Genomic DNA, 14,738 nt, shown 5'->3' on the forward strand with positions numbered 1-14,738 from the left:
TTTTTCACCTTCATGCATAGGATGCATGAAGGTAAAAACACACAAACCTTTACGACCCCTTAAAGTGGATGTAAACCCCCAAAAAAATAACTTTTTTTTTGATGTTGCAATGTACAGTATAAGATTTCCTATCATCTGTGCCCAGTCTTGCCACATAGAGTTAATCCAGCTCTGAGCAATCCTCTTTTATTCAGTGAAATAAAATGGCCTTACAGAGAAAAACCTTAGTCCGTTCTGCCCCCTTGCTGTGAGTGACAGGTTATTAACATATCTCATGCACTAGCCTGGAGACAGGCATTGTTTTTTAATTCCCACCCCCACTCCTTTTCTGAAGTCATGTGGTTACTTTTCTGGATTTTGACTGGATGTTATTGATCATAGCAGAATTCAGTGTAAGAAAAATACACAGGACAAAATGCATGTTGACAAGAGGAGGGCGGGGAGTCTAATGACATCACGACTCCACCCACAGAGCTCCAGACAACAGATCCACCCACAGAATCTGCAGTTTTTCAGTTCTTATAACAGACAGAGGGGAGACATTTGACAGGTAAGGATACATGCAGGAGGCATCTATATCCTTATAGATCAGCACTATGGCAGTAGTTTAGAGAGGATGAGAGTGGCTTTACATCCACTTTAAGTGGAATAAGTCCCCTTTGAATATCAGTCATGTGATTGGCAGCATTCTCAAGGTGTAGACTATTTTTGCACTGAAGCATTCCTTTCAATTTTATTTTAATGTTCTGAAACATAAAGCACCCCATGCAGGAATTCCCTTCTTTTGAGTGCACAATGTTTCTATAGCCTTTAAAGCAGAACGTAACCCAAAAATACTTTTAAAAAAAATGAACAGCCCGTTAAAATATTGAAACAGATTTTACTGGAATATTCACTTTCAATCCAATGATTTTCCTGCCAGTACTTTCTTTCCTCCACTAGATGTTCTTTGTCTGATGGCTAGCATCATCAAGCCCCTTTCTCAGATCCCAGGTTGTACTTGACCCACCCCAGCCTGAGAAGCAGCAAGCAATGCCCTCATCTCTTTGTCACTCCACCCACCACACTACAAAACTTTTTGGCCTTGCGTCTTGTTTGTGACAGGCGCAGTGGTCGGGTAGGGAGTGCACTGGGAAAGGACGGGGAAATTCTTAAAGGGTGTTGCAGACATGCTTTAGAATTCCACTGGACCTCCGCAATGAAATTGTCTTACTTGCACCTATTTATGTACCTGTCAGAGACTGATGCATGGATCGGTCAGAGACCAGCACTAAGGCAGGAGTGTCCATACAGGAGTTGTGTATTATGGTGAACTAAGACAAGTTCCCTATTAGGTCCGCCTTTGTGTTAATTGATAGCACACGACAGTGGGCAGATCCATAACCGCTATTTAACCCAATAGCAGCTTATAGACTCGGCCACTGCCATCCGCTAGCAATCATATGTGAGGGGTCCTAATGGGGGAACTTTGGTGAATTTGGGCCAGTTCATCAGGAACTGGTCAAAACTGGTATAGTGTATGGTCCGCTTTAGAAAGTCGCCCGGGTCTGAATTAGCCAACCAAGTGACCGAAACAAAAGATATCCATTAATGTTCTGTACACAGTCTATAACAGTGGTCCCCAAACTGCAGCCCTTTGCTAGCCTTTATCTGGCCTTTGAGGCACTGTTCTTAACATTGAAACCAGCAGTGGGGCATAACTCCAACAATGGGGCACTATTCCTCCCACTTAAATCAATGACTGTGAACTATTCCATTTACTAAAACCAATGGTGGGGCACTATTTCTTCCACTGATAGCAGTGATGGGGCACTACTCCTCCCACTAATATCAATGATGGGGCACACTTCATCCCACTGATGCCAGCGATGGGGTGCTATTCTTCCCGGTAATACCAATGACAGGGCACTATTCCTCCCACTGATACCAGCGATGGGGCACTATGCCTCCTACTGACGCCAGCGATGGGGCTCTATTCCTCCCGGTGTGATACAGATGACAGGGCCCTATTCCTCCCACTGATATCAGCAATGGGGCACTATTCCCACCGATTTGAGGTACTGTTCCAGCAGTGGGGCATAACTCCTCAGATACCAACGATAGGGCACTATTCCTCCCACTGAAACCAATGGTGGAGCACTATTCCTCCCACTGAAACCAATGGTGGAGCACTATTCCTCCCACTGATGGCAGTAATGGGGCACTATTCCTCCCACTGATATCAGCGATAGGGCACTATTCCTCCCTGTAGTACCAATGATGGGGCACTATTCTCCACTAACTCCAATGAGGCACTATTCCTTTATCCTACTGACCACCGGTACTATGCAACCGAACACCACACCTGAGGCATTGTTTACTCCCACCGATACCGGGCCTGGGATGTTTTCTACCCCCACTGGCCACAATCCGGCCTCCCTAAAGTCTGATGGGTAGTAAACTGGCCCTATGTTAGAAAAGTTTGGAGACCCCTGGTCTATAGGATACTCCTAGGATACAGTATTGCAATATAAAATTTGCCACTTTTTAAAAAATATAACAGCTGCAGATTGAAATAGTAAGGCAACTTTAATAACATTTACATATAAAATTGTTTGTGAAGCATTATATATATATATTTTTTTGTGTTTTCCTTTAGGGCCCACACTGCCATTCAGGGTATATACTGTTGCATTGCATTAATGAGTACATATTACATGTGTTAGCGTGTTGCGTCATTCATTTTCAATGGCACCCAAGGCATTCAGTGAACACACATGTTGTAACCCTCTGCAATGCACAGCAACATATTTTTGCAAAATTAAAGTACCAGTACTTAAGCGCTTATACGGGCTTATTGTGATGAAAAGATGTAGGGGCCGCTGCAACTATTCAAAAGTGATCCGACACCAACTAGAAATGATGTGTATAAATGTGCGCTAAACCCAAATATGAATGTGTAGAGTACAATATATGATGCAATATAAATGCAAAAAACTTGTATAATAGTCCACGTGTAGACAAAATTAAATAAATATATTCTTCAGCGATGAGAAAACGTGAATTCAATTGTCTCCAAAATCTGTGACACGCTCTGGTACAAACAGGTGATAAAGAAAAGTGTGCAATGCCTGCTCACCTCAAAGGAAAGACCCCCTTAGGTCTAATCACGCTTTAGTACTAATACAGAAATACAGCCATAAAAGGAACACCAGCTGTTTGATCCAGGATCCTGCACACTTCTCCCCATATATTTGGAACCAAATTCTCTATTTCGTTCCCTTGAGAAAGTCACATGACCTGTGACGCAACACGTAGGGAGGAGCTGGTGACGACACTTCCAGTGGCTCGTATCCTAGGAAGTGCAGTGAGGAGGAGAGCTTTTTTTTTTTTCCAATATACAAAGTGAGTGCATCCATGTATTTTTTTTATAAATAAAGTATTGTTTACAATCTTGCGCGATGGTGATCTTTCGTTTGCTTTGAGAACACAAACTTGGAGAATTTGGTTCCAAATATATGGGGAGAAGTGTGCAGGATCCTAGATCAAACAGCTGGTGTTTTTAGTTCCTTTTATGGCCGATTTTCTGCATTAGTACTAAAGCGTGATTAGACCCAAGGGGGTCTTCCTTTGAGGTGAGCAGGCATTGCACACAGAGGTGGTGGTGACTACTTACTTCTTTATCACCTGTTTGTATCAGTGTGGAGACAATTGAATTCACGTTTTCTAATCACTGAAGATTTTTTTTATATAATTTCTGTCTGCATGTGGACTATTATACACACTTGTTTGCATTTATATTAGATCATATATTGTATTATACACATTTATATTTGGGTTTAGCGCACTATTATTTATAACCATATTTTTGTGCGTTGTTTTGAGGTGTGTGGTTTCTATTTTAACGGGCTGCTTTAGCACACTTGTAGTTAGTAACACAACATACCTGGATGCCAGGTTGTAAAGTGGCCCTTTGAGTATAAATTAGAAGTAAACTGACCCTGTCATGTCTGTTAAGATCCCACTTGTAACTCACCTTTTGCTTCTCTGCCGCTACCCAAGCAGCGAAGGGAGCACTGGGCAGATGAGTAGAAGGTGGTCATTGGGTAAACTTCTTACTGACCCTGAATGGACAAGGCAGGGGTCTCTCTGGAGACTCGTTTTAGGAAATAACGTTTTTTCAGGAAGAGAATTAAGTGTTAGGAACTTTACTTGTTAATGTACTTGGCTAACAGCATAAGGTGCTTTTACTTTAATTCAATCTTGAATAATATTTGTGCACGGTACAGTGCCTTGAAAAAGTATGCATACGCCTCTAAACTTTCCACATTTTGTCATGTTACAACCAAAAACGTAATTTATTTTATGTGATAGAGATAGACCAACACAAAGTGGCACATAATTGTAAAGTGAAAGGAAAACGATAAATGTTTTTTGATTTTTTTTTTTTTACAAATAAATATCTGAAAAGTGTGGCGTGCATTTGTATTCAGCCCCCTTTACTCTGATACCCCTAACTAAAATCTAGTGGGACCAATTGCCTTCAGAAGTCACTTTATTGGCGAGTCCACCTGTGTGTAATTTAATCTCTGTATAAATACAGCTGTGTCTGTTAAGCCCTCAGAGGTTTATTAGAGAACCTTAGTGAACAAACCGTATCATGAAGGCCAAGGATCATGCCAGATGGGTCAGGGATAACGTTTTGGAGAAGTTTAAAGCAGGGTTAGGTTCTAAAAATAATATCCCAAGCTTTAAACATCTCACAGGGCACTGTTCAATCCATTATCCATATTAAAAATGGGAAGATTATGGCACATCTGCAAACCTACCAAGACATGCCCGTCCATCTAAACTGACAGGCTGGGCAAGGAGAGCATTAATCGGAAAAGCAGCCAAGAGGCCCATGGTAACTCTGGAGGAGCTGCAGAGATCCACAGCTCAGGTGGTAGAATCTGTCCACAGGACAACTATTAATCATGCACTCCACAAATCTGGCCTTTATGGGAGAGTGACAAGAAGAAAGCCATTGTTGAAAGAAGGCGTTATGCACCAATAATTTTTTTTACCAACAAGGGCAGGGATTGGGCGGTCTGCACAATGGGGGGGGGGGGGTGTCAGGCCTGCTGCCCCGCCACTCCTGACCCTGGGACAGCACTTCCTGCATAGTTTAAAGTTGAGAAAAAAAATCACTTGCCAGCCCCTTCTAAAATACACTACTCCTCCTGTGTCAAATTCATTGTAAAACAAAGCTTCTAAATACCTCAATTGCTCACTTTTTCCTGGCTGTTCTTCTCCTCCCGTTCCTCCTCCTCTGAGTGTAGCTTTAGATTTACGGAGGAGAGTGGTCTTATGACCATCTATGAAACATCAGAGTTGAGCAGTCATGTGACTGGGTCATTGAAAAAACTGAGCTATTGAGGTATTTAGAAGCTTCATTTTACAATGACACAGGAGGGTCAGTGTAGAAGGGGCTGGGAATGAATTTTTTTTTAACTGTAGAGTATGCTGGCCATGCTGTCCCAGGAGACTGGGGGGTCTGTGAGGAGACTGTGCACTGTTCATTGGGAGGGGGGCTGCGTACTGTGCAGGGGTTATAAATATGGTATTTAGTTGTAAAAAAATTTAAAACCATTCATAATTTTCCCTCCACTTCACAATTATGTGCCACTTTGTGTTGGTCTATTACATAATTTTTTTTTAGCTGAATGACAATTTCACATTGTGGGACCACACAAGCGTGACCCCATTGATCTCAATAGGCAAGTTTGACATGCTGCAGTTCAAACTCTGCAGCCAGAGTTAAAATTGCTGAGGTGTGTGTACAGTCCTATCAGGCTGTAATGTTAGAGATTCAGTGGGCAGTCAGTGGATGGTAAAACCACAGCTCAGACACCTTTTTTTTACCACTCCCCTGGACATCAAGGCAGTGGTTTTGACTTCACTTATTTTCAGTTCCATGTGCTTTAAAGCTCTCCAGGTTCTGTTACTATATATACCATCCTTTTGTATGTTTTCTATGATTGGAGACAGGACACAGAAGACACGCTAGTTGCATCATAACTGTATTGCTTGGAATCTAAAAGAAAACTAGTATGGCTTTAGCATGACCAAGATGACGTTATACACATTAACCCATTGTGGTGCTACTGTTCAGTACACATAAACTATACATTTTACATACATGATTAGCTTAAGAGAGACAAGTGGCCATTCAGCCTCTCACAAATATTCTAAAATATAATTTACATATAAATACTTTGCAGTTATGTCTGCATGATGGACAATGACAGCAGCTGCAGCTTGATCACATATTACTGGCATTACATAGTGATTGTAGCTCAGAGCATGACGGGGTCCATTGGTGCTATAACAGACTAGGCATTAATAACAGTGTAACTGGTCTGATAGTAACTGGAGTTCACTATTACATCTTCTAAGGAATGTTCTAGCACTAAGAATCAAAGTCTATACTGGTCATGTCAATCTTGAAACAGACATAGGGGTAATATTCTTGCGTGTTCAGCTGTAAGCCAGGGATATCCATGTTAACCTGAGAAAACATCAACTGTAGTTAGTACATTGAAAAAATACATTGGACTACATTATTTAAAGCTGAATTCCAAGCATATATAAAAGACACAAATTAAAGGAACACTAAAGATAACATAAAAAAAAAAAAAAAAAGCTCCAGTGATACAGCCGGCGGCTATAGCGCTCATTGTATCACTTGTCCCGCCCCTGGCGCGCCGCGTCATTGGATGTAATTGACAGCAGCGTGAGCCACGGATGTTTTTTCACCTTAATGTATTTACCTTTACAACCCCTTTAACACAGTTGCGTTTTGTTACCACATAAAAACCACGTAAAACTCCTATAGGCAGCAAAGGTTTCCAATGTTACTACAAGTAATGAAAAAAATGCACTACATTCATTAAAGTAATCAGGACTGCTGATAGGGGAGGGACCACCGGTCCTCTTATAGGGGGCCTGAGCACACAGGGAAGGGGATTAGTGATGGATGACAATTGTGTCTCTCTTCCTCCAGCAGCTGGGAGCTGGTCTCTCCCCTTCTTCCTGCTGTCAGCGTTTATCTGCTGAGAAAGAGAAGTTGTCCCTCACTAAGCCCCTCCCTGGGCCCCCCCCCCTCAGCGTTAGCTCTAATGTTAGCTCTGCTCCCGAGTTTGTTATCTCTGTAACTTTGTTTCTCTCCCTCTGTCTCTCTGACAGAGGGAATGCCCAGCCTGTATATTTTTTTCATCCCATCTTCATTTTTATTTATCAACTCAGTTTTATCTTTTAGATTTAGCAGGAATTCTGTGAGTTATGTTGCATTTGTGTCTGCTAATAATTTTATTGTATTTTTAGCGAAATATAGCTTCAATATTTTCTTGGGGGCCCTGCGATTTTAATTTGCAGCCCTCAAAGTAGTTGTACACCCAATTACCAAAGTGTCATGTAAGATGTATATGGTAATGTCATGTAAAAAGTCACTAAAGCCTCATACACACGATCGGATTTTCTGTGGAAAAAGCACAGGACTTTTGTCCAAAGGGCGTTGGCCGTGAACTTGTATTGCATATAAACGGCAAAGAATTGTCGGTCACAAACAGAAAATTATGTGGTTTTTCGGGCTCTTTATCGCCACCCTTTGGACAACTTCTGCTAGTGTTGTGTTATGGTGAGCATTGCTTCTGAGAATGCCTGTTTGTTCTTTGGAGTTTTGTCCAAAGGACTTGTGTACACACATTTGTTGGCTGACAATTTTAAAGCAAGCTATCGACATTTGTCTGTGGAAAATCCGACAACAATTGTCCGATGGAGCATACAAACGGTCGGATTATCCGACAACAGCCTGTCATCACACAATTCCAGTCGGATTATCCGATCGTGTGTATGAGGCTTTAGTCTGACAATGCTCCATCCTTGTCTATCTGCCAATTTTTTTCCACGTTCCCAATACGGAACGCTGGATAGAAAAAAAGCTTAAAACAAGTTTTTTGTTTGTTCGTTTTTTAGGGTACCCACTTTAGCTAATTAAATGCCCTTTAGTTAGGGTTTACTGTATATCTACTTTCACTTGCATGGAAGATTTTGTTTTATTAGTGCAATGTGTTATGGGCCATCTGTGATCTCTGGATTTACTTACATCTTTCATGTTGGCAGCAGCTGCCTCATCCAGGTGTCTGAAAAGGGCATTTAGCACATCTCGCAGTCGCTTTATAGATTTCTTGTTCGGTTGCAAAATCATTGCATGGAAATTCACTGGTAAGCCATACCTGAGCCAAAGAGGAATTTTAATATGAGTTACAAGAAGTACCAAGCAGCCGGTTCCATTTACAACATAAGTGGAAAGACAGATGTAGGCAGGGATGGACTGGCCATTGGGACTACAGGGAGTTTCCCGGTGGGCCGATGGCTCAGTGGGCTGGCTTCAGTGACAGCGGACTGCTGCCCCCCTCTGCTCCTCTGTCTCTCCCTCCCTGCAGCGCTCACCTGGGGGGGGACAAAGAAGCAGGGGGAGGACCAGAGGAGCAGGGACGATGACAGAGGAGCATGGTGGGACGACAGAGGAGCATGGGGGGAGGGGACAAACAGCTGACTCAACAGCTATGGCCTGGGAGTTTCTCACTTCTGCCTAATCTTGTCCCATAAGGGGGGCACCGAACTGATTCTTTGGCCGGCCACCATTGGGGAGAGACCTGTCAAAGTGGGCCAGTCTGGATGAAGTCCAGGGCCAAATTTCTGTCCCAGTCCAGCCCTGGTTGTAGGCTAGCTGTTGATAAATTGCAATTTCTACAAAGTTAGCTTAGATTTCTTTCCACCATTAGCTAAATGACAGTTGTCTATATTGTATACACAGTTGTGTTTAATAAAATTTGAATATTATCAAAAGGTTTGTTTATTTCAGTATATACTCGAGTATAAGCCGAGGTTTTTCAGCACATTGTGCTGAAAATGCCCTCCTCTACATTGAGCCTGATCTCCCGGACTTTGGGGACGCGGTACCGGCCAGCCATAGGTCCCAAACTTGGCACACATGTAGCCCCACTCTTCCTGTACAAGTGTGAAAAGTTTGTTGGCCGGGAAGCATTGATTTTTTAAAGCCGGGCACCCCTTCCATAGACTCCCATGTTAAATGGTAATTCCTCTGGTGACTTTGAGGACCTGGTACCGGACGGTCGTAGGTCCCCTAGACCCGGAAATTGGCACACATTTAGCCCCACTCTTCCTCTAAAAGGTGTCCAAAGTTTGTTGTCTGGGGGACCTACGACTGGGGAGCAACGATTTTTCAAACCCGGGCACCCTTTCCATAGACTCCTATGTTAAACGTCAGTCTAGTCATGGACAGTGAGGCATGGGCATAGTGAGACATGGGCACAGTGAGGCATGCAGATGGACACCCTAGGCTTATACTCGAGTCAATACGTTTTCCCATTTTTTGTGGTAAAATTAGCCTCGCCTCGGCTTATATTTGGGTCGGCTTATACTCGAGTATATACAGTAATTCAATTTAAAAAGTGAAACTTGTATATTATATATAGATGCATTACACACAGAGTGATATATTTCAAGCATTTCTTTCTTTTAATTTTGATGATTATGGCTTACAGCTAGTGAAAACCCCAAAGTCAGTATCTCAGAAAATGTGAATATTACATAAGACCAATAAAAAAAAATGATTTTTACTACAGAAATGTTGGCTTACTGAAAAATATGTGCATGTACAGTATAGTATGCGCTCAATAGTTGGTCAAGGCTCCTTTTGCATAAATTACTGCATCAATACGATGAGGCATGGAGGTAATCAGCCTGTGGCACCCCTGGGGTGTTATGGAAGCCCAGGTTTCTTTGATAGCAGCCTTCAGCTCTTCTGCATAGTTGGGTCTGGTGTCCCTCATCGTCCTTCCTCTTGACAATATCACACAGATTCTCTATGGGGTTTAGGTCAGGCGAGTTTGCTGGCCAATCAAGCACAGTAATACCATAATCATTAAACCAGGTATTGGTACTTTTGGCAATGTGGGCAGGTGCCAAGTCCTGCTGGAAAATTAAATCAGCATCTCCATAAAGCAGGTCAGCAGAGGGAAGCATAACGTGCTCTAGAATTTCCTGGCAGAGGGCTGAGCTGACTTTGGACTTGATAAAACACAGTGGGCCAACACCAGCAGATGACATGGCACCCCAAATTATCACTGACTGTAGAAAGTTCACACTGGACGTCATGCAACTTGGATTCTGTACATCTCCTCCAAACTCTGGGACATTGATTTCCAAATGAAATGCAACATTTTCCAGTCAGTGATGATGGTGGCAAGTGGTTAAAAATCCTTTTTGTTATTGGTCTTATGTAATATTCTCATTTTCTGAGATACTGAATGTTGGCATTTCACTAGATGTCATCAAAATTGAAAACAAAATGCTTAAAATATATCACTTTGTGTGTAACGCACAGGGCTGGTGCAAGGAGTTTTGACACCCTAGGCGAAACCTAATTTTGCGCCCCCCCCCCCCCCCCCCCCCAAGCACGCACGCTCTGCCCCTCACTAAAAAATTTGCGGCACCCATTTCTTCAGCCGTGGTCCACAGGCTTGCACATGTGCCTCTGGACCCGGCCCGAAGACAAATCGTGGATGGCACTAGCTCTTCCTCACGCCAGCCGTGGTCCACAGTCCACTGTGTAACTGCCTGTCTGTACAAGCAGACAGATATGCTGACAATGCTTTACAGGTTCTTACTAGAAACAATAATAAATGCACATTTTTGTATCTGCAAAAAGATCTGGATTTATTTTATTTTTTTTACAAAAGGTGGACTTGAACTGTTAGGGCACTTTCACACTGGTGCGTTTTTGCGGTAAAAATTGCGCTATTAAAATGCTCACAAAACGCTCCCCATGCCCCTCTCCATTGAAATGAATTAAAAACAGCTGTAAAAACGGAGCGTTAAAATCGCGGTAAAAAACAGCGATTTTACAGCGTTTTTAATTCATTTCAATGGAGAGGGGCATGGGGAGCGTTTTAATAGCGCTATTTTTACCGCGAAAACGTGGCAAAAATGCACCAGTGTGAAAGGGCCCTAACACCTCAAATGGCCCCAATTCCTGTATTTTCAGGTCTGATCATCACGCCCTCTGTACCCCCCTGCACATCTGTTCCCCCCACACACATCTGCTACCCCTATGTACCCCCTGCACATCTGCTACCGCTCTGTACCCCCTGCACATCTGCTACCGCTCTGTACCCCCTGCACATCTGCCCACACACACACATCTGTTCCCCCTCTGTACCCCCCTGTACATTTGTCCCCCACACACACCTCTGCTACCCCTCTGTACCCCCTGCACATCTGTCCCCCCCATACACATATCTGTCCATCCGTCCCCCACACACACATATCAGTACCCCCTTGCACGTCTGTCCCCCACACATATGAGTACCCCCCCTGCACGTCTCCCCCCCCCCCCACACACACACATATATAAGTACCCACCTGCACGTCTACCCCACCCCCACACACATCAGTACCCCCCTGCACGTCTTTTCCCCACACACACACACACACACACACATATATCAGTACCCCCCTGCACGTCTCCCCCCCCCCCCCCCACACACACACACACACACACACATATCAGTACCCCCCTGCACGTCTCCCCCCCCCCCCCCCCCACACACACACACACATATCAGTACCCCCCCTGCACGTCTCCCCCCCCACACATACCATTACCCCCCCTGCGCATACCATTACCCCCCTGCACATCTGTCCCCCCCCCCCCACACACATACCATTACCCCCTGCACGTCTCCCCCCCCCCCACACACACACATCAGTACCCCCTGCAAGTCTGTCCCCCCCACACACATATCAGTACCCCCCATGCACGTCTGCCCCCCCCCACACACACACACATATCAGTACCCCCCTGCACGTCTCCCCCCCACACACACATATCAGTACCCCCCTGCACGTCTCCCCCCCACACACACATATCAGTACCCCCCTGCACGTCCCCCCCCCCCACACATACCATTACCCCCTGCACGTCCCCGTCCCCCCCCCACACACACACACACAACACACATCAGTACCCCCTGCAAGTCTGCCCCCCCACACACACATATCAGTACCCCCATGCATGTCTGCCCCCCCCCACACACACATATCAGTACCCCCTGCATGTCTGCCCCCCCCCCCACACACACATATCAGTACCCCCTGCAAGTCTGCCCCCCCCCACACACACATATCAGTACCCCCATGCATGTCTGCCCCCCCCCCTCCACACACACACACATATCAGTACCCCCTGCACGTTTGTCCCCCCCCCCACATATCTATCCCCCCCTGCACATATCAGTACCCCCTTGCACGTCTGTGTTCCCCCCACACACATCAGTTCCCCCTCTGTACACAGTGCAATGTGCTATTCACTTAAAAGAAGTCAATATTAAATTTTTTGTGACTGGAGTGCTGCCTGTAGTGTTGCCACTATACCTGAGCCAGATGTGGGGGATTACTTTACTCCAGTCTCCAGGAGAGTTGCGCTGCGCCTGTCTGTCCTTGCACACTAGATCCCGGGTGCCCAGGAGAAGGGGGGGGAGCGGATATCGCGGCAAGCCCTCTGTAGTTAGTGCATGCAGGGCTTCCATCTCATCCTCCTCCACCGATCAGGCGGCACTTCCGGCCGGCTCTCTCCCCACATCTCCTCACTGTCTACGCTACTAGGGCGGCACTGCAGGTTGGGGATAGAGCGGTCCGTCCGGGATGTCACAGGCGCAACCGCCCCCTAGCCTGGCGGCTGGCGCCAATGCGCCATAAGGCATGTATTTAAAAAAAATGCCGGTACTTGAGGTATTTAAATAATTTGAATCCCCAGCAAGTGGCTGGGGATCCGAATTTTGCCGCTCCCCCTACCCTGGCGCTCTAGGCAGCCGCCTGACCCGCCTATTGCTAGCGCCGGCCCTGGTAACGCAGCTATATAAAATATATGAGTTTCACTTTTTGAGTTGAATTACTGAAATAACTTAACTTTTTGATGATATTCTAATTTTATGAAATGCACCTGTACCAGTGGTCTCCAAACTGCGGCCCTTTGCTCTCTTTTATCTGGCCCTTGGGGCACTATTTTCATCTACTCATACCAACAATGGGACATAGTTTCCCCCACTGACACCAATGAAGGGGCACAGTTCCTCCCATTGACACCAAAGATGGGGCACAGTTCCTCCCATTGACACCAAAGATGGGGCACAGTTCCTCCCACTGACACCAAAGATGGGGCACAGTTCCTCCCATTGACACCAAAGATGGGGCACAGTTCCTCCCATTGACACCAAAGATGGGTCTCAGTTCCTCCCATTGACACCAAAGATGGGGCACAGTTCCTCCCATTGACACCAAAGATGGGGCACAGTTCCTCACAATGACACCAACATTGGGGCCCAATTACAACAATGATAGGACCCAATTCCTCCTAATGACACCAACAATGGAGAATAATTCCTCCCACTGACACCAACGATGGAATGCTATTCCTCCTACCAACACCAAAGATGGGGCATTGTTTATTCCCACTGACATCAGAACCTTTATAGCTTCCGATGGCCACAATCCAGCCAGTGTCATCTTAAGAGCATTATAGGCCCCCGGGCAATACAGTGCACTGGGGCCCTGTCTACACAATTACGCACGAGAATTACTGACAAAAATTATAAAATTTACTGCCAGAACCACATTTTTTACTGCCACTGCAAAAAAAGTACCTAAAATTACAGTTTTCAGTGCCCAACAATGCAAATGTCAGTATTTAAACTATAAACATATAGCTAGTGCTATTAGAAATGTGTTTAAGTTAAACAAAAGTAAAAAAAAAAAAAAATGTCTTCATTGACATGAAGGTCAGGTTACTATAACCCAGCCAGCACAGAGTTTCCTCTTACATCAGAGTCTGCAGGATTCCCCCTTACAGTGAAAGGGAACTCTTATGTAAAGGGGAACGCTGCAGATCATGATCTATGGAGGGAAGTCCGATGTGGAGGGGGGCTCTGGTGACCAGAGACAACCTTATATCAGAGTCCACTGCTTTCTCTTTCCCACTTACATCAGGGTCCGCAGACTGAGTTCCCCCTTGCATTGTAAGGGGGAATCCTGCAGACTCTGATGTGGGGGGTACTCTGGTGACCAGAGACCACCTTCCTTAGATTAAATACACTAAGGTAAGGGGGGTCACTAATATAGGAGGGGGAACCTTTATATCAGTGCCCCCTTACATTTTTGCATTCACTCCCCCCTTACATCAGCAACCCCCGCACTCGTGGAGGACCGGATCTTCTCTGTGATTTCCGCGAACTGGGCATGGGCAGTTCTAACCCGTCACTCTCCATAATTTTTTACTGGGGTTGCTGGGCAGCCGGTGGGGCCCCCCAGGCAAGCGGGGCCCCCGGGCAACTGCCCAGCGTGCCCAATGGAAAAGATGGCCCTGAATCCAGCCCCCCTTAAGTCTGAGGTACAGTAAACTGGCCCTTCATTTAGAAAGGTTGGAGACCCCTGGTATATACTCCAAGTCATAATAACAAGACTTAAACCTAAACTAAAGAGGTTAACCCCACCTTTCCAATGCTCCCTTGCTAGCATAGCATCTGCATCTTCTTCTTTGGTCAGCATGAAATGACATTACACCTGCACATGTGCAAGACCCAGTCGTCCTGGCACACAGGGACCAGCCCAGCACTGTAAGTTGAGCTGCGCATGCG

At 45.2% G+C, this 14,738-nt stretch overlaps 1 protein-coding gene across 1 annotated transcript in view; it reads right to left on the minus strand.

The window, feature by feature from the left end:
* Positions 1 to 6,025: 6,025 nt before the first annotated feature.
* The window catches only part of ATP6V1C2 (ATPase H+ transporting V1 subunit C2), a 75,598-nt gene continuing 66,885 nt past the window's right edge, over positions 6,026 to 14,738 (minus strand). Inside the window, exons 12-13 of the mRNA XM_040348594.1 lie at positions 8,126 to 8,255; positions 6,026 to 6,529 (exon numbers count right to left, since the gene is read on the minus strand). Coding sequence (XP_040204528.1) covers positions 6,431 to 6,529; positions 8,126 to 8,255 — 229 coding nt within the window. The 3' untranslated portion in view covers positions 6,026 to 6,430. The remainder of the gene's footprint in view (positions 6,530 to 8,125; positions 8,256 to 14,738) is intronic.

The sequence above is a fragment of the Rana temporaria genome, chromosome 4 (assembly GCF_905171775.1).
Source record: "Rana temporaria chromosome 4, aRanTem1.1, whole genome shotgun sequence".
Classification (NCBI taxonomy): domain Eukaryota; kingdom Metazoa; phylum Chordata; class Amphibia; order Anura; family Ranidae; genus Rana; species Rana temporaria.